Source organism: Lepidochelys kempii, chromosome 21, assembly GCF_965140265.1.
Source record: "Lepidochelys kempii isolate rLepKem1 chromosome 21, rLepKem1.hap2, whole genome shotgun sequence".
In the NCBI taxonomy this organism is placed as follows: Eukaryota; Metazoa; Chordata; order Testudines; family Cheloniidae; genus Lepidochelys; species Lepidochelys kempii.
The window spans coordinates 14481066-14507724 of record NC_133276.1 but is presented as its reverse complement, the minus strand read 5'-3'; the positions used below and the strand labels follow the sequence as shown (position 1 = coordinate 14507724).

The window sequence follows — 26659 nt, the reverse complement described above, 5'->3', positions numbered from 1 at the left end:
GCTCCATCTTGTAGGCAGCCTCTCAGCCTACTTATCAGAATGGGCCCCACATGAGACTTCGGGGGGTGTGTGTCTTTCCTGGTTTGTGACTCACGCTGGGACGTAGGCAGGAGACCAGTGTCCAGGTGCCTAGAGTGAGGCAGCTGTGTGCATGCTCAGAGCAGAAGCGTAAGTGCCTAGGAAACTTTTACTGCAAACGCTTAGGTGCTGAGTGAATTTAGGGGCCTACAGGGTTTTGCAGCTTGTGGTAACGCTTAAGTACTGTTGTGGATCACACCCTACGTGCCGACACAATGCGAGTGTTTCATAAAACACATTAGGATCTACTTCTTTTTTTAACCTCTAAGTGTGGAAGATGACTCCCTCAGTAACAATGCAGGGGTGGCTGGTGTCCATTGGGCTTTCAGATGGAAGGTCAGGCTGATGAAGTGAGTGTTTGTTTGCCATGGTCATGTGGACGAGGAACTAATGGAGCACAGGGATTTGGGTATTGTGTCAACACTGAGCATCGTGTAAGGGCTTGTCTACGTGGGGAGTTATTCCAGATGAACTATTCTTGATTAACTCCGTGTGTGGCTGCAGAACTGACCAGCCCAGGCAGTCTGGCTATTGACCAGTGTCACTTCCCCAAGCTGCCATGTTTGACAAAGCCAAATCTTGGGAAATGGGGTGGGGAGGGCACGAAGTAGAAGCCAGACAGTAGGGTTGGGGTGAGAGGGAAGGAGAATTCCAGATATTGAGGTGTGGCGAGGGGGTGGGTGAGTGGTGGAAATAAAACAGTGGGATGGAGTAAAGGGAAGGGGGAGTGAGGAAGTGAAGCATGAAGAAAGAGGGATACAAGATACAGGGGTGGGGGAAAGGAGAGAGCCCCCGCTGGCGCTTCCTTGAGAGCCTACTCACAAGCAGGTCTGTCCTCCTTGCCTTTGTAGTGCTAGGAAAAGCTACTCTGATGTCAGCACAAGGCAGTGGGGACACTGACATGAGCAGTGCCCAGCTAGAGAGGTCACATGCTCTGCGCATCCCTAGGGTGCAAGTGGAAGTGGGCCTGAGGGAAGAGAGGAGCCCACCTTGCATTTTTCAGCCCTGGAGTGTGGTGGGAGGGGTGGGGCTACCCTGGGGTGCCCGGTAGCTGGAGAGAAGTGGTGGTTGTTTCATTTCAGTTAGTTTTGCAGGGGCTGATGACCTTGCTTCTGTTCTTGGCTGAATGAAGCAAGGCCCTACTCTCAACTTGATGGCACTTCTGTCTGCTGTCTTTTCTGGGATCTGAATGACCCAATGCTGGCATTCAGCCAGCATGGAAGAGGAAAGGTGGAAGATTTGAATGCATGGGAACAGGAGCTGACTGGGGGAAAGAGCAGACTGCGACAAAACCTGGGTGAGCCGGGGGTGAAAGAAGAGGAGAGAAACTGGGAGTTGGAGATGGGAACTGAGCTGGAGGGAGACTGCGACTTGTTGGGTGAGGAGACTGGGGCTGGGTAGGCAAAGCGAATGGCGCTGAAGAGCCAGGTGTGGGGAACAGACAGGTTGGAGGGGACAAGGCAGAGGGGTCAAGCTTGGAGGAACTGGTAAAAGGGTCTCTGCTCAGTAGAGCAGATACTCCCCTCCAGAGCCTGGAATGGAATCCAAGATTCCTCCATCCCATCATTCCTCCAGTCAGCAAATACCTGAGACTAGTGGCTAAATGTCTCATCCCCCTCTAGTGCAATCCACAGAAGATAACCTGCTATTCTTCTACTTCACTTCATTAGCTCTGCAGAGATCTGTGCAGTTGATCTAAAGGTTCCAAGCCTGCTAATGAGCCATATTAGTGTCAATATGTCACATGGTGGAATGTGGTTCCGTCCTCCCCACCCCATTTGCTTTTTTAAAATCTGGGAAACTACCTACAAAACTATGTAAGAATATTAAGGTTGCAAAGTCAAGCTCTCAAAAGGTATGAAATGCCAGAATTAAGGCTGTACAACCTTTAATTTGGCCCCTTGTGCATATGCATTTGTCAAAATGATAAGGTATAACTCCTCTCCACCTATGCCCATCTATGTAGCTAATCCTCATTCAATACATCTTCCCATTCATTGCAACTGACTTTCATGGGAGTTGTATCAGGCCCGGAGTGGAAACAGCTTGGAATCTTGTCCAAGGCCTTGCTGTGCGTGCAGAACGCATGGACCGAATCAGCAGAGACACTCACAACTTTCCAATGTCCATTTTATTCTTCATTCTATAAAATGTATAAGTGCAGAAATGTATTACAGGTTATTGATAATACTGATTATTAATCACCTTTGCATTGCTATGTGGGTTAACAGCAAAACCCTTTATGTGTCAAAGTGATTGAATTTAGTCTCCTCTTCAATTGGATGGAATTTTTTATACAAACGCTTATATAAATTGTTAGTATTATTGCTACTTTCTAAATTCCTGAGATATAAAAGCTGAGAAAGTGTTTTCTCTCCCACTTAGTTATAAACGTCCTCCAATCAACAGTGTGTGTTCATCAGCCACAAAGCTATTGGGTGTATTGCAAACATTGTGTCCACTTAAACTGACATCCGCACGCAAGGAAATTTTCTGTAATAGAAAAAAATGAGAGAGAAAAAAAATAACATAAGTTAGCAGAGCTCCACTACTTACTCTGCTCTTTCCCCAGAGTAGCTTCTACAGCCAAGTCCAAGCACCCTGAAATGCATATCACTCCAAAAACTACTTGCCTGCTAAGAAAGCGAAATATTAGTAACTCAAATAGCCCTGAGAGACCCATGAGGAAATAATATGGCATTGTCCAAACTTCTCTCACGGCTGTTCAGGGTGTGAAAGTTTTCACAGCTCAGGAGGGAGATAATCAGCTGATCTATAGGTGACTGCAGGTGCAGACAGAGGTTGCTAGAGATAGGTCGCAAAAGAGTTTTCATTCTAATCCCCTGTTTTCACTAACCAAGAATTTTCTGAAACATTCCTCTCTTGTGCTATTTTCCATGTTATTTCCTGAGCTATGATAGCTCTGCAGCACATATAGGGTATGAAAGTAGTGAAAGCTAATTCTGGTCCCTCAGTAGATATACCTTAGGGATACAGCACAAAGAAAATCTATTGAGTAAGATGGGACCATGTTTACCTTGCTGCTCTTTCAGGGTAGGATCCCAAGACAATCAAAAGAAAGGTGTATTGTTGTAACTAGGCTGGTGGGGCTGAGTTTACCAGCTCTGATATTTGATGAAGGATGTTAATTTTATTTCATGAGTCTCAGGCTATACAAAGCATTGGACACGAACTGCGCCTTACCTGAAAATCACGGATGTAGGTGAGGAAAAAGCTGAGGAAGGAGAAAGCCAGAGACCATTCTGAGATTGTGCTGATGATGTGAACTATGTAGCCCTGTATTGAAGAGAAAATACATCTATGTAGTGAGACTGCTTTTTCAGTCTCTAGTAGTAGAAGGCTTACATTTCTGCCTTTCAAACTCTTTCATAATAGAATGAAATAAGCTGAATTTACCTGGTGTCTGGGAGGAAAGGGTGAAGTATTCTTTCCCCTGAGGGGTGCAGAGATCATAGAATCATAGAAAAACAGAGTTGGAAGGGACCTCAGGAGGCCATCTAGTCCAACCCCCTGCCCAGAGCAGGACCAATCCCAACTAAGTCATCCCAGCCAGGGCTTTGTCAAGCCTGACCTTAAAAACGTCTAAGGAAGGGGATTCCACCACCTCCCTAGGTAACGCATTCTGGTGTTTCACCACCCTCCTAGTGAAAAAGTTTTTCCTAATATCCAACCTAAATCTTCCCAACTGCAACTTGAGACCATTATTCCTTGTCCTGTCATCTGCTATCACTGAGAATAGTCAAGATCCATCCTCTTTGGATCCATCTTTCAGGTAGTTAAAAGCAGCTATCAAATCCCCCCTCATTCTTCGCTTCCGTAGACTAAACAATCTCAGTTCCCTCAGCCTCTCCTCATAAGTCACGTGTTCCAGATCTCTAATAATTTTTGTTGCTCTTCACTGGACCCTCTCCAATTTTTGCACATCCTTCTTGTAGTGTGGGGCCCAAAACTGGACGCAGTACTCCAGATGAGACCTCACCAGTGTCGAATAGAGGGGAATGATCACGTCCCTCGATCTGCTGGCAATGCCCCTACGTATACAGCCCAAAATGCCATTGGCCTTCTTGGCAACAAGGGCACACTGTTGACTCATATCCAGCTTCTCGTCCACTGTCACCCCTAGGTCCTCCTCTGCAGAACTGCTGCCTAGCCATTCGGTCCCTAGTCTGTAGCGGTGCATTGGATTTTTCCGTCCTAAGTGCAAGACTCTGCACTTGTCCTTGTTGAACCTCATCAGATTTCTTTTGGCCCAATCCTCCAATTTTTCTAGGGCCCTCTGTATCCTATCCCTACCCTCCAGCGTATCTACCTCTCCTCCCAGTTTAGTGTCATCTGCAAACTTGCTGAGGGTGCAATCCACACCATCCTCCAGATCATTAATGAAGATATTGAACAAAACCGGCCCCAGGACTGACCCTTGGGGCACTCCACTTGATACCGGCTGCCAACTAGACATGGAGCCATTGATCACTACTCATTGATCCCGACAATCTAGCCAACTTTCTACCCACCTTGTAGTGCATCCATCCAGCCCATACTTCTTTAACTTGCTGACAAGAATACTGTGGGAGACCGTGTCAAAAGCTTTGCTAAAGTCGAGGAATAACATGTCCACTGCTTTCCCTTCATCCACAGAACCAGTTATCTAATCATAGAAGGCAATTAGATTAGTCAGGCATGACTTTGCCTTGGTGAATCCATGCTGACTGTTCCTGATCACTTTCCTCTTGTCTAAGTGCTTCAGAATTGATTCCTTGAGGACATGCTCCATGATTTTTCCGGGGACTGAGGTGAAGCTGACCGGCCTGTAGTTCCCAGGATCCTCCTCCTTCCCTTTTTTAAAGATGGGCACTACACTAGCCTTTTTCCAGTCTTCCGGGACTTCCCTGGATCGCCATGATTTTTCAAAGATAATGGCCAATGGCTCTGCAATCACATCCGCCAATTCCTTTAGCACTCTCGGATGCAATGCATCCGGCCCCATGGACTTGTGCATGTCCAGTTTTTCTAAATAGTCCCGAATCACTTCTTCCTTCACAGAGGGCTGGCCACCTCCTCCCCGTGCTGTGCTGCCCAGTGCAGTAGTCTGGGAGCTGACCTTGTTCGTGAAGACAGAGGCAAAAAAAGCATTGAGTACATTAGCTTTTTCCACATCCTCTGTCACTAGGTTGCCTCCCTCATTCAGTAAGGGGCCCACACTTTCCTTGGCTTTCTTCTTATTGCCAACATACCTGAAGAAACCCTTCTTGTTACTCTTAACATCCCTCGCTAGCTGCAACTCCAGGTGTGATTTAGCCTTCCTGATTTCATTCCTACATGCCCGAGCAATATTTATATATTCATCCCTGGTCATTTGTCCAATCTTCCACTTCTTGTAAGCCTCTTTTTTGTGTTTAAGATCAGCAAGGATTTCACTGTTAAGCCAAGCTGGTCGCTTAGCCATATTTACTATTCTTTCTACACATCGGGATGGTTTCTCCCTGTAACCTCAATAAGGATTCTTTAAAATACAGCCAGCTCTCCTGGACTCCTTTCCCCCTCATGTTATTCTCCCAGGGGATCTTGCCCATCAGTTCCCTGAGGGAGTCAAAGTCTGCTTTTCTGAAGTCCAGGGTCCGTATTCTGCTGCTTTCCTTTCTTACTTGTGTCAGGATCCTGAACTCAACCATCTCATGGTCACTGCCTCCCAGGTTCCCATCCACTTTTGCTTCCCCTAATAATTCTTCCCGGTTTGTGAGTAGCAGGTCAAGAACAGCTCCGCCCCTAGTTGGTTCCTCCAGCACTTGCACCAAGAAATTGTCCCCTACAGTTTCCAAAATCTTCCTGGATTGTCTGTGCACCACTGTATTGCTCTCCCAGCAGATATCAGGATGACTGAAGTCGCCCATGAGAACGAGGGCGTGCGATCTAGTAGCTTCTGCGAGTTGCCGGAAGAAAGCCTCGTCCACCTCATCCCCCTGGTCCGGTGGTCTATAGCAGACTCCCACCACGACATCACCCTTGTTGCTCACGCTTCTAAAGCGTCATGTGCAGATGGATGACAGCTCCTAACTCACTATTTTTTGGAACTCATGTACCTTGTACACATTGCTTCTAATGTATATTGGGGGCTAGATTGTTGCTTTACTACATAATGGCCTCTAAAGGTCAACTAACAAAGTATAGCTACATCACATGTAGCTTTGACTTGCCCACTTTCCTCTCTTCTTCCCTCTTTTGTCCCCTGCTCTTCCCTCTTTCTCCATTCATAGAATCATAGAATATCAGGGTTAGAAGGGACCTCAGGAGGTCATCTAGTCCAACCCCCTGCTCAAAGCAGGACCAATCCCCAAAGTTTGCCCCAGATCCCTAAATGGCCCCCTCAAGGATTGAACTCATAACCTTGGGTTTAGCAGGCCAATGCTCAAACCACTGAGCTATCCCTGCCCCCACCCTGATTTTTCCTATTAATCTCTCATACCCACTTCAGTAACCCACCAAACAGCAATGAACACACAGGCTTCATCTTCAATGCAAAATGCTACCATGTTAAAATGTGACCGTAAAGAATCTTGTTGGCTGACAATTCTGATCATAACTTTGTGGTGAGCGAAGACAAAGCAGGTCATGTACAGCACAGCAGCTGCTAGTCATTAAACCTGTACTTTTACCAATGGTTACAGAGCCTGTACCTAATAACTTCTTTAAGTTCTTTTCACTGTAGTAATCCTCACAACGTCCTTCATTCATTAACACTTCTCAAGGTTTCTAGTCTAATTTAGGGCTTGATTCTGCAACCCTTACTTGTACTGAGTAGCAACTGGGCAAGCCATCTCATATTTGCTCAAACAGCAAAAGTTCATTTGTTCCATCTACTGAAAATGTTTTATGGTAATTCTCAGTTGTTCATGCATTTGTCTATATTTGCAACTGAAGGTCATCGAAAGCATGGGAGAGATGTACACTTTGATTTAAAGGAAAACTGTAGATGCAACAGTGAGAAATTAAGCACAGAAAAGCAAATACAGGAAATTTGGAAACAGTTTGTTAAATGATCAGTCTTTACTTTGTCCCCTTACACCTATGAATTAACATGGTTTCTGAATAAAACTTAAGAGTTAGTGAGAAACACACAAGAAAGTAGCAGCAGCTCTTGTGTTCTCCCCTTCGGCCCCTCTTATTCTCCAAGGATAAGCAAACTTCCATCCCCTCACCATTGTGATCCAGGCAATCCAGCAGCCTGGGCATTCCCATCAGTTAGAAAGTCTGCATTAGCCTTCATACATGGAACACTTTCTCCAATGCTAAATGGACACACTGTCCTTTATGGAATTGTCCTACCTTTTCCTCCCCGCTCTCAAAATCAGACTTACTTTCTCCTGTGGGTTCCAGTGCAGCTTCTGTACTAGGTCAGTTCCATACAGGCCACTGTACAAAAGGACCGAAGAAACAAACACTAGAGAAACAAGGTAAGGAAGATGCAAGATGCTAAATGGCAAATTTGGAAAGAATGTTCCAGTTAAAGTCTAGACTAAGTTTCACCCTGCGGCCAGGTATCTACATAAATGGATGGGACCTTGGGCTCTGAAATGCCAAGATAAGACGTGTTTACCATAATGAACAGTAACCTTGAGGTGAAACAGAAAGTTACTCTTTGCAACAAAAGTGTAGTTTCTTACCCCATAACTAGGGCCCTACCAAATTCATGGTCCATTCTGGCCAATTTCACAGCCATAGGATTTGAAAATTAGTCAATTTCACTTTTTCAGATGTTTACATCTGAAATTCATGGTGGTGTAACTGTGGGGGTCCTGACCCAAAAGGGGGTCATGGGGCAGTTGCAAAGCTGGTGTGGGGAGTCACGGGATTGCCATCCTCACTTCTGTGCTGGGCTCTGAAGGCAGCAGCCATTGAGCTTAGGGTAGCTGGAAGAAGCTCCCGGAGGTGGCGGTGAGTGTGATCTCCCCTATCCGCTGGGAATGCCTCAGCCAGGGGCTCCTAGTTGTTAGTCCAGGCCAGTGGCAGATTAATGCATGGGCCCGTGCCCAGGGGCCCCAGCCAATTTGCGGGCCCCTTGGAAAAATGGGCACCCTGAGCCCTGGTGGGAGCCGTGGAAACAAAAGCCCAAAGTCTGACTCCCTACTGAGCTGGGGAAGGACAGGACTTGCTCTTCCCCTGCACGGCTGCTCTTGGGCAGAGATCAGATGCACCTCCAGGTACCTCCTCTGGCTGCAGGAAGCTCCGGGTCTGCGCTGCCTCTGGAGATGGGTCTGATCTCCCCACCGATAACTGAGATTCTTAGTCAATGAATTCCTTCAGTCCTTAAAAAAATAATTAATGGGGTGGGAACAGTGAATCAGTGGAAGTTGTGGTGGTGGGGAATCACATGGCTGCTGTTTGGATGACAGCACAGCACAAGTGGGAAGGGGTAGATTTATGGATTCTAAGACCAGAAAGGACAATTGTGATCAAGTCTGACTTCATGTATAACACAGACTATAGGACTTCTTGAACTAATTGCTGTTTGAACTAGCACAGATCTTTTAGAAAAACATCAAAACTTGATTTAAAAACTTCCAGTGATGAAGAATCCAGCACAATCCTTAGTAAGTTGTTCCAATGGCTAACTGCCCTTGTTGTTAACTTGTTCCTTACTTCTAGTCTGAATTTGTCCAGCTTCAATTTCCAGCCACTGGATATTGTTATATTTTTGTCTCTTAGACTGAAGAGCCCTCTTATCAGTTTGTTCTTCCCCATGCAATTATTTAAACTATAATCAAGTCACCCTTTGTTAAGCTAAACAGTTTGAGCTCCTTGAGCCTAGCGCTGAAAACATTGTTTGCAATCCTTTCATCTTTTTCTTCGCTCTCTTCTGAACCCTCTCCAATTAATCAACATCCTTCTTGAACTGTGGACACCAACAGGGGACACAGTATTGCAGTAGTGGTTGCAAGACCATTTACAGAAGTAATAAAACCTCCCTACTCAATATTCTCATTTATACATCCAAAGATCTCATGAGCCTTTTTGGCTACAACACTGCACTAAGAACTCATGTTCAGCTGATTGTCCAGGTGTCTTTCAGTCACTGCTTCCCATGCTGTAGGGGCCCTGATGCTGTATGGCCACCTTCTGGGGTCTAGATGTATGACTTTCTATGGAGTTCTGTTAACACAAGCTATCTACTTGCAATCACTTTACAAAGCAGTCCAGATCGCTCTATATCCGCAACCTGTCCTCTTCATTATTTACCACTCTCCCCAATCTTCATCTGCAAACTTTATCAGTAATTTTGTGTTCTTCCAAGTCATTAACTAAAAATATTAAATAGTGTGGGGCTCTGAACGAAACCCTGGAGGACGCCAGTTGATATACACCTGCTCAATGATGATTCCCCATTTATAATTACATTTTGAGACCTGCCAGCCAGTTTTTAATCTGTTTAATGTGAGCCATGTTGATTTTGGACTCTTGTAGTTTCTTATCAAAATGTAGTGCACTACCCTGTCAAGTCAAGGTACATTACATCAACTTCAGCTCCTTTAAAACTCTTGGGTGCAAGTTAATCACACCAGATAATTTTTAAAATGTCTAGCTTTAGTAGTTGCTCTCTAACATCCTCCTTAATCACAATTGGAATGGAGAGTATTTCATCACCATATGATATATTTATATCACCTGACTTTTCCCCAAATACAGAACAGAAATATTTATTGAACACTTTTACCTTTTCAGTTTCTTTTTGACAGGTCAACCATGTCCAGCTAGTAATGGACCAATACCATTGTTAGGAACAAAAGGAATCCTATACTTAAGGATAATAAGGTGATTAACGCTGCTGGCCATAGATTACTCCTTTTGCTTCCCTTACCAATTTTCTACAATTCATAGTATTAATATAATTCAGAAGCTATCAACTTGCCCTTTCTTCCATTTTGTGGGTGGATGAGAGTTATTTTAAATAGCTACTTTCACTTCCCATCTATACTAGATTGGCTAGTGGTTTTTGTTTTTTTTAATCCAGTATGGCCTTTTCTTTAGTGTGGCTCTTTGGGTATCTAGTAAAATGTTCTTAAATAGTTCCCAATTATCCATTATTTTTTGGTTTAAATCCTTTGTCAACTGGTTTGGCTCATACTTATTTTCAGCTTTGTGAAACTGGCCCTTTTAAAAACACCAAATGTATATAGAGTCCAAACCAGTATTATATATTTGCACATAACAAGTGATCAAGTCATGATTACTTGTACCTAAGCTACTGCTAATTTTTAGTTCTGTGATCAGTTCCTATTTTTTGTCCTGTGATCTTGTGCATTCTGTACTAGTTTACATTTTGAAATGGATTTAAGATGTATCTTAACCTAGAGCACACTTCCATACTCTAAATGAAAGACGACAAAAGACCCTACAAGTTTCTTTGCACATTTTTCACAAACTTACTCTATTTTATGATCTAGCTTGTACTACTAGTATTACTTGTATTTCACAACAAAGGATACTGCTTGCTATGCTTGATCCACACCAGAGTAACACGATCACTCGGATCCAAAAAATTTTTGGCTGCATCATGTAGGAAAGAATAGTCTGAACCAGTATGTAAATGGCTCCTATTCCAAACGTTAGACAGGCTCCAACTACGTGCATATAAAACAGAGTATATTTCTAGATGGAAAGACAGATATAAATAAAATATAATATGTACATAAAATATACAGAACACAATTTAGCTTATTGCAGTGCTGATAGCTCCACTCTATCAAAGCTCAGACAATTTATTTCTGTAAAAGCTTTGCCTGCAGCTGCCATCACCTCTAACTGTGATCTCCTCACATCTCTCAAGTTAAGCAGTGCTGGGACAGAGTCAGTACTTCGATGGGAGACCTTCAAAGGAAATCCACACGTGGGTTAGCAGTAATTCAGCAGCTGCCAACTCTCTGTCAGTACATGTTGTCATGGAGCAATTGGCTGCCGGAGGGCCAGTCTTTCAGATGAAACATAAAACTAAGGTCTTGGCCACTTGCGGTCCTTAAAGTTCCTGTGACACTTTACTCAAGAGCAGAGATTTTAATAAACTGGCCAGAACAGCAGGGCTTTTAGTTTGTTGCGATAACTTTTAGTTAGTTAGTGCAATAACTAGAGCTATGTTAACAGTTCATGGACTTGAGCATAACAGCATGAACTTCTTTTGTTTTTTAAAACAACCCTTGTTTTTAGTTACCTAGGGGTGGGGGGGCTCATCACCATGGAAGAATAAAAGCTTTTACTCAGCTTTCATTGGCCACATACTTCTTATAATAGTGTTGTTGTTAAGCTTAACCCTCCAACACTCAGTGTTCTCAATTAAACTAGTTCATCTGTCATCACTTCCCATCATTCGGACACAAAAAACTCAGTGTCAAGTCACAGATTCTCATTTAATAATGAAAAGATGACAAACTGACTCCTAGGATGGCTGTGTGAAATACAGCCTTAATGAGACTGGTCTGTAAATAACTGAACAGTACTAGCAAAAAGGAAGTGGAGGAATTATTCAGGAGGTTTGAAGCAAGTAAAATGAGAATAGGCCCATCAGACAATGGAATAATATCATGATGAGAATAGTACCAGTAACCTGCACGTACACAGAGTCTTCCATCTGAGGATCAAACTATTTTTTTTTATGAAAAAACTGACCCTTACATGTCCTTTGTGGGTAAGTATTCACATTTCCATTTTACAGATGAGAAAGCCAAGGCACAGAATTCAAAGCTGACCTTTTCAAAAAGGCCACTGATTTTTGGGTTCCCAACTTGAGAGGCTTGGGGCCTGACTTTGAGTTGCACAGCACTTGCAGCTCCACTTCAAGCCACTAGGCACTGCAGGTGCTCAGCACTTTTGTAAATGATGCACAAAGTGTGTCAAGTTGGACACACACAACTGTCAAGTCGCCTGTAGTCAGTAACCACTCTTGAAAATCTGGCTGTATGCTACTTGTCCAAGGAGGCCTGTAGTTTAATGACAAGAAATCATCAAGGTCCTGTCACAAGATGTATTCAGAGAAAACGGGGATACAACACTGAAGCTGGATAAAGGAAGCCCTGCGATTACGCAGATGAGGGCAGGGATCAGGGATTAGACGGCCTATTAACCCCTTCTATCCTAACATCTAAGTTTATGAACACAACAGGATCACACAATACAGGCTAAAACCTAGTGGTTCTGGTTCTACTCTGAAAAGTGACTCTGTAAAAATGGACTCATGGGGTTCTCTGTTTGTGTCTCAATCACTTTAGATGAAATTGGCTCAGTGTATGAGTCCTTCCTGACTGCCAGTTCTGCACACTCAAACCAGCTGGAGTCACTTGTCCATCACCACCAGTAATAAAGTAAACGGATAAATTTCACCTTACTCCCTCTTAGGTATGTTCGCTCTTCAATTCTAACAGGGGTTAAGAACAATAAAAGCTTGGCATTAAAACCAGCAGTGGCTCCTTTGAATAAGAAAGGGTCACTTCTACTTATTTTAGAGGTAGAACGGAATCACACCTTAAGTAGAATACATACTTCAAAATGTAACAGTAACAAACTGTAAAAGATGGAATCGACTCGACTATTATCAAAGAAACACAGGGTTTCCCATAGAAAATCAGATTGTGGAGGCACTCAGACAAGTGTTTTGTCTTTGGACAGTGACCAGTTCCTGGTGCTGAGAAGGAAGGTAGGGAAAAAAATGCACCTGACTGACTGTGCATGATCGATTCCTCCTCGCTCCGCAGATCATCTTATGCCCTAAACCCTGAGACTGGGTTCCCCTTATTTCAGCGACATAACTGCAGATGAGATTAATGGTAATGAAATCATCCAGGCCCTTACGAAATCTGGCCACGTATTTAATCAAACGCCAATAAATTCCCAAGGCTGACTCTGCACCTGTACTGTAGAAATCAGAATTTAAATTGTGCGCTGCTATACTGCCATCCCGTGGTCAAATATGTTTTTCTGTATTGACAGTGTAGAGATCAACAGAGAAATTTTCTTTGGGCTCGTCTGCACAGGAAAATTGACCTGCGTAGCTATAGCACAATAAGTATTCAATTATTCTGCTCTTGCTATACCTGTCAATTTTTCCTTGCAGACGAACCTTTGGCCTCTCACATGTACCCATCTGGGCAGAGTTCTACGAGACAGCATCCACTGACACCCTCAACAGTTTCTGCATCGACCACTATCTGGGGTTCTCTGCTTGGTGTCCCCCTCTGGAATCCTTTTGCTCACCCTTTGATCTTACTCCTCTTTCTGCCCCCTCTTGATTTATCTTCTGTAGTTAGTGGAATCGAATTTCTTTTTTTGGCTCCTTCCTTTTTCTGTGGGATCCTCCTTGCCAGCACTGGTAGTCAAATACGCTAATAAGCATAGCTGCCAAGTTCTGGTTTGTACCATGTGCCATTTTATGTGTAGTATTTAATTAACTAACTTGCAAATAACCCTAAATTTAGGCTTAGTCAAACACATCATCCCTTGATCATTGGTGCGGTTAGGACATGGAGCTGAATAAAACCTGGCATCTCTAGCCATGGTAGGTGAGTGGGCACAGGGAAGAAGGAGTAGCTAGATGGGTGCTTGCTGGGATGTCAAGAAGTGCTGGGCCTGTGGAAGGATAGGAAGTGCTAAAGCCCCTGGGGGCGGCTGGGGACAGTGGGTGCTGGGGCTCCCAGTGGACAGGGGCTATGTGTTATAGATCATGTGGTACAACTGGATTTGGGGGAAGAGAGGAGGCTGGAGCCTGAGGCCAGTATCAAGCTCCTCACCTTGTGTTTCTGCTCCCACCACATGCTCTCGCCACCTCCTGGCTTCTCATTCCTGGCCCTAATCCAGCAGGGGAAGGAGGCACCTGGATCCTTGCTCAGCAGGCATTGCAGCTGCCAAAAAGCTGCATAACTGCAGGCAAATGCCAGCATCCTTTTGGCAGATCCGCTGGATGCAAGAGACTCCAACTGAGACGCGGACGTGCATGACATGGCTGCCAAATGCATGACTGTTGCCATCAGACAGTGACACCCAGAAGCTTTGCATATGGCGTTTCTTGCTTGTGGTGTGAATATTTAAAAGGTTATCAGTTTGAGAGAGGGAAAACTTTGAAAAGGAAGATAATGTTGTAGAGAAAAATAGACAGTTGAGAGACAGGAGAAGGACAGAGGTTACTAGGGCTTGTAATTCGTCCAAAAATGTCTTGTTTTGAAAGAAAACATACATAAAGGACCTGTTTTTCAGAGGTGGTGCGCACCCAGAGCTATAACTTAAGTCAGTGGGGGCTCATCACCTCTGAAATCTGGTCCAAAATACTGAATTGTCCTTCCACTATAACATCCAGAAAACTGCAGACAGAACACAAACCTGGAAGTTGGCAATAATGCAAAGTCCAAAGCAGCTTATCATTCCGAGTGTAAAGCCAGCCTTATTTAATCTGGCGATCTTGAGTTCTCCTGGACTCAGAGCATACACTTGTTTATAGCGAACATACACAGTGGCAATACCTGTGAACAAACAATCCAAATGCAGTGAGGCTTACGTAAACAAGGAAACTATTCTTGTCTACTGTAAGGTGATATGAGAGACAGAGGTCATTATTTAAAAACTACATTAAGGTGTGGTCTACACTAATGAAGGAAGTCAATCTAAATTACGCTAGTTAAATTACGTAAATCATTTAACTTAAGTCGACGTAGCTTAGATCGACTTACAGCGGTGTCTACGCTGCACTATGTTGATGGGAGATGCTCTCCTGTTGATATAGCTTCCACCTCTCGAGGAGGTGGAGTACTGAAATCAACAGGAGAGCGCTCTGCCATCGACTTATCATGTCTTCACCAGACCCAGTAAATCGAAGCTGCTGCATCGATCACAGCAATGCTGATTTAGCGACTAGTGAAGACAAGCCCTAAGAGAGCAAAGTGAGGAACTCAAGCCAGGAAATGAAGTGAAGTGACAGAAATGCAAATATCTTCTGATAAAGGCATGTAGTGTTTGTGATCCCAGATTAGATTAAACTGATTTTTAAAGACATATGAGAGTCCACTTCCCCGATGATGTCACTACTGGGCACAGTTAAGGTTATGGACATGTCATAAATGTGCATTTTCATACCTTAACATGTCTTGATTTCTTTTAAGCTTAACCTTAGCTATGACAGGTTTCAGAGTAGCAGCCGTGTTAGCCTGTATCCATAAAAAGAAAAGGAGTACTTGTGGCACCTTAGAGTTTCCTGCACTAATAAATGCTTGGTTTGGGGATAATTACAACAGTCCTGTAATGCATTTCACCCTAAATAACTGATCTGTACTCTCAGCCTCACTCTCTTAATGTAGCTTTTGTCTGGGAATTATGGGTAATTTAGTAATAATGAAACTATAAGTAAGGCATTACTTATAAATAAGTAACTTAGCGCTCCTGTTTAATAATTTGTATTCCAGAAGTGTTTACAATGTACTAGAGGTCATTTTAACTACTTACCTAAGAAAGTGGAAATATTTAACATAATCCCAAATAAGCATCTTTCAGGAGGTATTGTCCCTGTGTCACTGTAAGAAAAACAGTATAAGAAATACGGTTCTCCGTCATGTACTGTAAATTCCCACCACAGAAATGCATCTTTATAAGAGGAGGAAAGGAAAGGAGAAACAGGGTCATGAACCATTCAAAGCAGTTTCACCTATTTTGTTGTACACTATTTAAGCAATTTACTGTGCTAATTTCTAGGGCTGCAGAAGCCAACATGACTGCCTTTTTGTTATGGGCACAATGGTTTTAGAACAGGAACAATATGTACAAACCAACATAGCTATCCTCTTTGTTTATGTTAATTCTACATCAAAAGTTAAAAGACAGTTAAGGCTGTAAAATGATGCACTCTGAAGTCTGGAAAGGCCAAAGTTAAGGTTCCAACTGGACATATAGATTACAATACAGATTTTAATTACATAATCACTCATTTTTCAAAGGACACTTGCATCATTTAGTGTGCAGGCTGGACTGTATACAGTAAATGCGGGAGCTGTTCATTATTTTTTATCTTTAAGTGTTCAACATGTGGTCCCATATGTTATTCACTGCACACAACCAAACATCTGCCTGATTCACTATAAACAAGGCAGACTTGCAGAGTTAAATTTTTACCCTTATAAATGAGGGTCAAGATATTCAAAAATGACTAATAGGTTGGGAGCCTCCATTTTTGGGTGTCCAACTTGAAATACTTTAATGGGGCCTCACTTTCTAAAGTGGATGCTCAGCACTTTCTGAAAAAAGGGCTCCTTTAAAGTGTCTCAAATTTGGCTCTCAAAATCTCAGGAAAATCTTGCCTGATATTTCTGTATCTCCACTGCACCACGGTGGAACTCTGAGTAAATCTATCAGGAGATCGAAAAAGCAGCAGCATTAATCATAACAAAGGGAAAGATTGGGCATTAAGCCCGCAGGCAGGCTGGTGTCTCAAACCCTAAGGGTGAAGCTGCCATACCCACATAAGTAAGAAGAAATGTTAGAAAGGAGAATTTTAAAGAGATTAAACAATGAGTGAAAAGTTCTCACTGCTAATTTAACCTGTAAAGCCCCAGTGCAAAGGCTTTACAGTGCAAAGGCTTTACAAAGCCCAGCATAAGGCCTAGGAACTGTTTACATCCCTTTAAACCCTATTCTGAGGACCCAAGAAGGAATTAAGTGGCAAATAGCCCTGGGGCTGGCTTTCTGCATGGGGTGAATCTCATTTTATATGACTAACAACGTTATAAAACAGCAGCTAAAAATTCTGTTTTGTTTTTTTTAAAAAAAGCCTGAATCAGAAGGTAACACTGAAATCCTGGCCTAAGTGAGAGTAAACCACATGACACAGAAGAGCACTAAACTAAGGAATATGAGAGATTAGATCTAAATATACATTCTGGAACTCACAGAAAGCTAATTGTCCCTAGGTTTTGTGCTGGAAAGATAGAATTTTTTGTAATTTGCACAAAACATGATACCTTTTCTGATATGGGCAGTTACAGCTCATCTCTAGCAGCTCAATAGCCAATGGACCAATTTGTGAAGGCTGCCAGTCCTTCCACCAAATGGAGGAGAAATTAGAGAGGGAAGATGATGGTAGGTCCAGCCATCTGAAGGAGGACAGTAGCAGAGGCACATGCAGACCCTTAGTACTTCCAGAGAGATGTTAAATTCTGTGACTGTGCTTGGTTAGCAGAACTAAGAATTACTCACGGTTGTCTATGACCCTGCACCAGCAACTGATTTAAGTTAAAAAACATGTTAAAACCAAAGAGGAAAAAGCCTACGTTTCAAATGAAAAAGCCATATTGTCAAGGAACAGGGGTTCCCAATCTCAAGATTGCAAGGGAGGGGAGAAGGTTGTAACCATCCGGCCCTTCCCGTATGGCTAGAAAGGAGGGTGTGTCTGGGTGAGTCCAAACACAGAAGAGGCTGAGAACTGGCGTCATAGAACAAGAACTCTGGATTCAGATATTTATTCTATGACTCTGTGCCTCCAATTACCCAACATCTCTAGCGATCACTAAAATACCCAGTGATATTGTGATGACATTAACATAAGCCATGAAAACTTTAAAATGTAAATGTTTGTGTTCAAAAAATTAAACTAAATTAAATTACCAAGACAAGTATTGATGTTTTTGTTTTAAATATCTTCTTAGTTTAATGTTAGAACTGCTAATCCCAAAACTATACATTTTAAACTACAATTTTTAAAAGGTTAGGGGAAACATTTGCGCAAAAAAGAAAGGCCAGTTCTGGCATGAATACTGTGGTATTGTTAACAGTGCAACAGTTAAGAGTTTTACTGACCTGATGTAGGGCACCAAAGGGTCAATGTGACGTAGAAGGATTGCGGTAATGTATGAAAATATGAAAGAAGCGGCTGACCAAACAACCAAAGCCGAAGGCAAGAAACAGAGGCCTTGCTGGAACCACCACATTGCAGCACTGTTTCACAAATCCAAACGCTGTGAAGAATCGAATAGGCAAAAAATCTTTGGTTTTGTCTCAGTGGTTTTCTCTTCTTGAAGCCAAAGTGGCAACTGTGTTAACATGCAGTCTCCATGCGCTTCCTGTTATAAACAGCCACAGTAAGAGAAGACAAATTGGATTTAGTCAGTGCCACTGAAAGCACAACACGACGCTTACAGGAAGTCACTGCCCTTACAACCCATAAGTAACTTTAAAGTGAAAAGCAGAAACTTCTTTTGGAAACTTTCATTCTGCAACTCACAGAAGAAAACTAGAGAAGAAACTCACTGATGTCATTTTGTCTGCTTCCACATGTGTCTGCTTCCACAGCTGTGTCAGGAGAGCCACTATGTTGTGATTCTTCGACTCTTTTTGTGCATAAAACCTCTTCAAGGTTAAGCTCCAGGGATCAGGGAGGATAGTGAGTGCAGTGAGTACAGAATATGCCTCAGTGACAGTTTTACCAACAGAGGAAACGAAAGGTTCTACAACTGCCATTAACAACAAATTGGGCATATTTACAAAGTGACCTGACGATACAGAAATATTAGTAACTCTTGCACTTTTTGAGCACCTTCTATCTGAAGCTCTCCAGACACTTTACAATCTCACACTTAAATCAGTAAATATGTGCATAGATTTCTTTTGGCAAGAACTGGCTGCTGCCATCCAGGACCCTCAGAGACAACCACCACCTAATCCAGCTGGAGAGGAAGTTCCACTTACACACTGAGTTAGTTAAGTACCTCATGCTGCGTTTATACACCTATCCGGTTTTGAACATCGGAGCCTCAGAGCGAGGTTACCCTTCATACAGAGCAAGATGTACAGGCACAATGTGTAGCTGTGTCACCCCCACAAGAGCACAGGGAAGGAACCGTAACTCCTTCCTTGCCGCTGGGGGGGAAATAGTTTGCTACTGGCTCCAACCTGGAAACTAAGAATAGAGCCCAGTTCTACAAAATCACGGTCTTGTGCTTTAACCACAAGGCCAGTCTTACATTTGAGAAACAAAGGTCACAGAAACTGGTTAAGCTTAGTGGATGTAAGGGTCCAAAGAGATGAAAGATTGGAGACTGTGAACAGAGCAAGGGATAGGACAAAGAAGACGAGGAGAAGTGAGCAATGTAGAGAGAGTGGTGATCAGAGAGAGGTCAAAGACAGAACCCTCAGAAAAGAGCAGGGCCAGATGATGAATAAGGCAGTGCAGAGTTAGTCCACAGCTGGACTGGAAATACAACATTCAAACTAACCAGAATGAGGGTGGTCAGTTGCAGGGACAGGAATAGAGAGAGCCAGTCATCAAAGTACAGGAACAGAGACTGAGGGAGCCAGAGTGATGGAGGATCCCATGGAGGGGGAGAGAGAGACTAGACAGATAGGAAGGGGAGGTACGGGAAGAGAGAATCTGAAAGTGATGAGGAGGGTCCTCCTCTCTAGCCAGTGGATGGGGAAGTGAGAGAAGAAACTAGATTCCAAGAAAAGAGCAGAAGGCGAGTCAGAGAGGGAGAGATGGGTGTCAGAGTGAGGAATTGGGAGATAAAGTGGGAGGTCTCATCCCTGTGTTATCTCTGAGCCTGCTTGAGTGTAATGAGTCATCAGTTACCTACAGCGTTCAGCCAACCCACAGGCGAGATCCCACCAGGTGATCTCAAGGAAGGTACATAGGCTCCTGGGAAGCAGCCTCTCTAGTCTGCTCAATGTCACTACTTGTCTGGGAACACTGCCCTTACTGCGGCTCCTGCTCTAGTCTGTACCTGTTTCCCAGCTAGCCCACCCCAATTCCAGCCTGCATCTGCTCCTGCCTCAGCTGTGAACTCTGACAGATAATAGACTGACAGGAAGTGGAGTAGTAGGAGGAAGGAGAACAGGGGGTGGCAGGCAAAGAGTCCAAAGGGCAAGCATAAAGGCAGGAGAAAGAGCAGGAACAGAAGAAGGATATGAAGAGAAGAAAAAATATAGTCCAGAGCTGACAACCTCCTCCATGTTCCAGAGGGCTGGAGAATTTATTCTATCCAGATTACCCTTCTGATATGAATTGATCCAACCCCTATGAGACAGGCCAGACATATACCTTCATCTTACCCACTCTTTGCATACTGCCCTGAAATCCCAGAGTATCCCATTTCCCTCAGTGATGTCTTTATTCTGACCTTTCCCCATGGACGGGTGTAGGATTTGTGTGGAGGCCATGCTTGACAGCACATGGCTGCCAGGTATCCCTCCCTCAGCTACTTCCCTGAGGTTGGTCACTAATTTAAGTACTCTTGCTCCTTTGCCCCCTCAGTCTGGGTCTTACATGCTACACCAGCACCAATCCTCTGTCCACCACTTGCTGATAAATTTGGGGACGTCTTCAAGTATGGGGTGTAGATTCTAAGCATAACCAGCTGCCATTAATCAGGCTCTGGAACTCTCTTGACATGAGACAGAAACCTACTTTGTACTTGCTAAAACCTGAAGAGCGGGTGTGGGTTACATCATACAACAAAAACAAAACAAATACAACAAAAAGGCAGATGTATTTTGCTATGATGCATGACAGTCTCTAGCATGGAAGTGGAAGGTGGATGGGGATGCAGAGGCAGAATTAAGGTAGGGTGGGAATCTGAAGTGCCCATGTACTAACTTTCTGGCATTTAATATTTCATTTTCAAGCTATTAATAAAATAACACTAGCACTTTCATGAACTTCCATTATAGGATTGCTGTCAGAGTCTTAAAAGAGCAACACTCCGATGCAGAAACTACAGAACCTGAACCACCAAAAAAGAAAATCAACCTTCTGTTAGTGGCATCTGCCTCAGATGATGAAAATGAACGTGCGTTGGTCTGCACTGCTTTGGATCATTATTGAGCAGAACCTGTCATCAGCATGGAAACATGTCCTCTGGACAGTTAGGTTAGGCTAAAAAATCCCAAAACAGGTAAAAACAATTCTACATTTGTAAGTTCAACTTTCACGATTAAGAGATTGCACCACAGTACTTGTAAGAGGTGAACTGAAAAATACTATTTCTTTTGTTTATCTTTTTACAGTGCGAATATTTGTACTAAAAAATAATATCAAGTGAGCTTTACTTTGTATTCTGATTTGTAACTGAAATCAATATATTTGAAAATGCAGAAAACATCCAAAAATATTTAAATAAATGGTATTCGATTATTAACAGTGCGATTAAAACTGTGATTAATTGTGATTATTTTTTAATCTCCCGATTAATTATTTTAAACCTTTGACAGACCTAATTGGAAGTGTTATCAGAACACATAAAGAAAAGTGTCAATATAACAGGACAGTAAGATGTCAAATAAGGGGTTTAGGCTTATAGATTTTAAGGCCAGAAGTGACCATTAATCACCCAGTCTGACCTCCTGCATCACACAAGCTATACAATTTCACCACTAATTCAACGCTGCCAACTGTTCTGATTTTACTGAGGATTTTCTTAAAGCCCCTCCCCCAAAAGCCATGTCACTATACTAGAATCTCAGCTTTCATTTTTTAAAATTAAAGTAATTTTCTGCCTTTGTGAAAAACAAACTTGAAAACAAGAGCTTTGAAGACTCAAATACCATACATAAAAAGAACCCAGGATTCACTATTTTTAAAAGTCTTTGGCTTAAAAGTCACAACTCAGTATGTTTAAGTGTTGTACCTGCGTGGTTAGAAATATAGTCATAACTTTCACACCAGTGGCAAATAAGCACAAACTCTACACACAGGTTCTTATGAGAAATTGAAGAATGTCATAAGTAAAATTTGAGCTTTATTAAGATAGTTTGAGCATAGCAAAAATACTAATGTACAAATCCACATAAAAGATAAGTCGGAAATAAGACTATACAACTCTGTCTGAGAAACAGCTTGTGAGATACAATACTGAACTCCTGTTCAGAAATGTAACTGTCTCCAAAGGAAAAGAATCCTGTTAAATGTAAGGTACTTTAATTTACAAAAAGAACAGGAGGACTTGTGGCACCTTAGAGACTAACCAATTTATTAGAGCATGAGCTTTCGTGAGCTACAGCTCGCTTCATCGGATGCACCTGTAACTCACGAAAGCTGATGCTCAAATAAATTGGTTAGTCTCTAAGGTGCCACACGTCCTCCTGTTCTTTTTGCGAATACAGACTAACACGGCTGCTACTCTGAAACCTACTTTAATTTAGTTACCAACTTTAGCGAGCAGAGAATTTGTCATAAAAAAGTTAAAAAGAACAGGAGGACGTGTGGCACCTTAGAGACTAACCAATTTATTAGAGTATAAGCTTTCGCAAGCTACAGCTCACTTCATCACTTCATGTCGTTTGCTACTGGCTCCAACCAGGAAGCTAAGACTAGAGCCCAGTTCTACAAAATCATGGTCTTGTGCTTTAACCACAAGGCCAGTCTTACATTTGAGAAACAAAGAACACAGAAACTGGTTAAGCCTAGTAGATGTAAGGGTCCAAAGAGATGAAGTGATGAAGTGAGCTGTAGCTCACAAAAGCTCATGCTCTAATAAATTTGTTAGTCTCTAAGGTGCCACAAGTCCTCCTTTTCTTTTTACGGATACAGACTAACACGGCTGTAACTAACTCTGAAACCATAAAAAAGTTAGTTATTGTATACTGGACTATTAAAGCAACTAAATCAGCAGACATATACAAGAAGTGACAAACATACAAAATTCTGTAGATCTAGCTAAAGGCATAGAAAAGATGATATGATGTACTGTAGTATTTGAGAAACATGATGATGTAATCAACTATATCACAATGCAATACTCACAGCTTCAACTTTGGAATTTCCTGACTTGGCATGCTTAACTGTGCAATATCAGTTTGACTAATGTATTTATTTAATCTATGCATAAGGTCACTGTAATATTAAGATGTAGCACAAGGTCAGACTGTCTGAAGAATGGCAAGGATGTACATGAAAGCATACAGGTGACAGTCCATATAATTGTGCTTTTGTGAACATCCAAAGCCAGGATTCTGTGTACAAAATTAATTCACAGTAGCAACTTCCTGTGCTTAGAAAAGCCTTGCATATTTTGTCCACCAAGCACCCCTTCTCAACTCTTTCAAATTTCTCTTTAAAACTCACTTCTAAAAATTCTTCTACTCTCCCATGGCCCCTCACCTAGACAGCTGCCCTGTGTCCTGCCTCTTTTTTTTTAAATTGTCTAATTAAGGACCGTATTGTGCAATTGGAGCTACGTGGGCAGATGCTCGTGTATAGGTAGGCCCTGCACAGTGTAAACAGAGAAGGAAGTGTGTCTTCACTTTATCTGTAAAGTGCGGTGTACATTTATGGTATTGTATAAATGATTATTAACAATTTACTCTATGAAGATGTCCTATTACCTTCTATGTAAAGAATTATGTAAACAAATACTTTAACACCCTTGCTACGTCATAATCATAGAATCATAGACTATCAGGGTTGGAAGGTACCTCAGGAGGTCACCTAGTCCAACCCCCTGCTCAAAGCCCTAAGCCCCAACTAAATCATCCCAGCCAGGGCTTTGTCAAGCCTGACCTTAAAAACTTCTAAGGAAGGAGATTCCACCACCTCCCTAGGTAACACATTCCAGTGTTTCACCACTCTCCTAGTGAAAAAGTTTTTCCTAATATCCAACTTAAGCCTCCCCAACTGCAACTTGAGACCATTACTCCTTGTTCTGTCAACTGCTACCACTGAGAACAGTCGAGATCCACCCTCTTTGGAACCCTCTTTCAGGTAGTTGAAAGCAGCTATCAAATCCCCCCTCATTCTCTTCCGCAGACTAAACAATCCCAGTTCCCTCAGCCTCTCCTCATAACTCATGTGTTCCAGTCCCCTATCCATTTTTGTTGCCCTCCGCTGGACATTTTCCAATTTTTCCACATCCTTCTTGTAGTGTGGGGGCCAAAACTGGACACAGTACTCCAGATGAGGCCTCACCAATGTCGAATAGAGGGGAACAATCACGTCCCTCGATCTGCTGGCAATGCCCCTACTTATACAGCCCAAAATGCCATTGGCCTTCTTGGCAACAAGGGCACACTGTTGACTCATACCAGCTTCTCGTCCACTGTAACCCCTAAGTCCTTTTCTGCACAACTGCTGCTTAGCCATTCGGTCCCTAGTCTGTAGCGGTGCATGGGATTCTTCAGTCCTAAGTGCAGGACTCTGCCCTAGTCCTTGCTGAACCTCATCAGATTTCTTTTGGCCCAATTCTCTAATTTGTCTAGGTCCCTCTGTATCCTATCCCTATCCTCCAGCGTATCTACCTCTCCTCCCAGTTTAGTGTCATCCGCAAACTTGCTGAGGGTGCAATCCACACCATCCTCTAGATCATTTATGAAGATATTGAACAAAACCGGCCCCAGGACCGACTCTTGGGGCACTCCACTTGATCCCAGCTGCCAACTAGACATGGAGCCATTGATCACTACTCGTTGAGCCCGACAATCTAGCCAACTTTCTATCCACCTTATAGTCCATTCATCCAGCCCATACTTCTTTAACTTGCTGGCAAGAATACTGTGGGAGACCGTGTCAAAAGCTTTGCTAAAGTCAAGGAACAACATGTCCACTGCTTTCCCCTCATCCACAGAGCCAGTTATCTCGTCATAGAAGGCAATTAGATTAGTCAGGCATGACTTGCCCTTGGTGAATCCATGTTGACTGTTCCTGATCACTTTCCTCTCCTCAAAGTGCTTCAAAATTGATTCCTTGAGGACCTGATCCATGATTTTTCCAGAGACTGAGGTGAGGCTGACTGGCCTGTAGTTCCCAGGATTCTCCTTCTTCCCTTTTTTAAAGATGGGCACTATATTGCCAACTGGTCTAGATAGTCACAAATGTAGGCGTCTTTATTCCTGATGTATTTAACTATTTAAAAATACTTATCTCAGTCTCTGGCTCTTTATTTCCATTTTCTTAAGGAGTTTTTTTTAGCCTTCTGTTGGATAGAATATATTAAAGCACTTAATTTCTCTCTCCCTCTTGCATTATTTATCAAGTGTAATTATAGGTAATTATCAGGACTAGGCAAGGACTAGTAAAGATGCTTTTAAATGAAATCTGAAAAAAGGCAGAACTGGAGAGGAGAGAACTCCCACAACTGCAGGGGTAAAACAGTGGGGTGAAGGGGGCAGAGATGAGGTGGGGGGAATCAATAGGCTGGAGAAAGTCAATGAAGAGCTTAAAAACCTGAAAACTCCTTTGAAGACAGGTGTGATGTGGTTTTGTTTCTTCCAATGTGTGTGGTGTGCAGGAACATTCTGCACATGATTAAGTAGAGAGATCTAGGACTTTATGAGGCTATGGAAAAGGGATTTTGTAATAATAAAGATGAGAGGCTGTAATAGTTGCTTAGATGGACTGTATTGCAGAGTAAACAGAAATCCCAACAGCAGCTGTGAAAGAAGGAAAATTCTGAGGTAAGGATGACATCCAGGAATACAGGAGTTAAATGAAAGATACAGCATGACCCCCTCAGGAAGGGATAGGAGATGAACGAAAATGAGCTCTATCTGAGATAAGTATTTCCATCCCTGAGACATTGTGTTGAAGCAAGCAGGCACACATTACTTTGTTAAGACAAGCACAAAGAACGGAGAGGGTGGAGTCATTAGATGTGTCAAAAAGGTTCACTTGAGTATTGTATCGTCAGGGTAAAAGTTAAAGGTAAAGCTAAGGTGACTAAAAAGGAGGAGGCGGGGTGGAAAGCCCAGAGAAACACGGAGTAAGCCTGGAGATACACACCACAAAGTCTGACCTGAGCCAGGCTGAAGGGAAGATTTTAAAAGGGGCTGGACAGTGGTGAAGCTTTAGAAAGGCGATCCCAAAGGAAAAAGCACCAGTAAAGTAAGCAGGAAGGGTGAGGGGCTCTGGAAGGGGCGGGATAACACCAGGACGGAGAGAATCAGCGGGGAAGGGTAACAGGAGGCAGGAAGAGAGTCAGTGGGACAGGGCAGGAAGGGGCGTGGGGGGCTGGATCAGGACAATGGGAGGTGTAAAGGGAAGAGTTAGTGGGGCAGGTCAGTGGCGGGAGGGGGTGGGGGGCTGGAGGCGGGCAGGGGAGGTGTGAGGGCAGTGGACTGGAGGGAGGTGGGGGGCGGGAAGTGGGGGGAAGGGATACGGGGGGATCAGGGCAGTGTCGGGGGGTGGGGGGTGGGGGCGGGGCAGTGCGGAGAGGGGGATCGGGGCAGTGTCGGGGGGTGGGGGGTGGGGGCGGGGCAGTGTCGGGGGGTGGGGGGTGGGGCGGGGCAGTGCGGAGAGGGGAGATCGGGGCAGTGTCGGGGGGTGGGGGGTGGGGGCGGGGCAGTGTAGGGATGAGGGGGGCAGGGCGGACTCGGACCCGGCTCGGTGCCTGTCAGACCCCGAGGGGAGCGCGCGCTCTCCCCCCCCCCCGCCCCCCGCCCCGCGCGTGCCTCACCTCGGGCTCTCCTGCCTCACCCCCATGGCCTCTCCGCACCCGGCAGCGCGCGCACGGCAGTGAGCCCGGGCCGCGCGCGCCACACGCCCAGCCCCGCGCGCTCCCGAGCCGGGCTCCCACACCCACCTCCCAGCGCGCGCTCCCGAGTCACCCCTCCCCCCCCCGCCGCC

The 26659-nt window shown here is 43.7% G+C and overlaps 2 protein-coding genes across 7 annotated transcripts in view; one reads left to right on the top strand and one right to left on the bottom strand.

Moving 5' to 3' along the window:
- CEPT1 (choline/ethanolamine phosphotransferase 1) overlaps positions 1–26659 on the top strand; it is a 78870-nt gene that overhangs the window by 3341 nt on the left and 48870 nt on the right. The window contains exon 2 of one of the 3 annotated variants that reach the window (XM_073319812.1): positions 20776–20999. The gene's annotated coding sequence lies outside the window, so the exon portion shown is untranslated. Of the gene's footprint in view, positions 1–20681; positions 21000–25804; positions 25919–26659 lie in introns of those variants that run through there. The other 2 variants (XM_073319814.1, XM_073319813.1) reach the window with 2 other exon arrangements.
- DRAM2 (DNA damage regulated autophagy modulator 2) lies at positions 2191–26647 on the bottom strand. Of its 4 annotated transcripts, none has more exons than XM_073319820.1 (10): positions 26490–26644; positions 17911–18173; positions 15568–15635; positions 14452–14591; positions 10578–10740; positions 7452–7534; positions 4611–4744; positions 3496–3532; positions 3283–3375; positions 2191–2571 (listed from the first exon to the last, which is right to left on the bottom strand). In XM_073319820.1, the coding sequence occupies exons 2-10, from the start codon at positions 18039–18041 to the stop codon at positions 2464–2466; spliced, it is 957 nt and encodes a 318-aa protein (XP_073175921.1). In that variant the 5' UTR covers positions 18042–18173; positions 26490–26644; the 3' UTR covers positions 2191–2463. The 4 variants fall into 4 exon arrangements, with proteins under 4 accessions (XP_073175921.1, XP_073175922.1, XP_073175923.1 ...); XM_073319821.1 differs by lacking the exon at positions 26490–26644 and adding an exon at positions 18361–22065; XM_073319822.1 differs by lacking the exons at positions 3496–3532; positions 4611–4744 and having other exon boundaries at positions 26490–26641.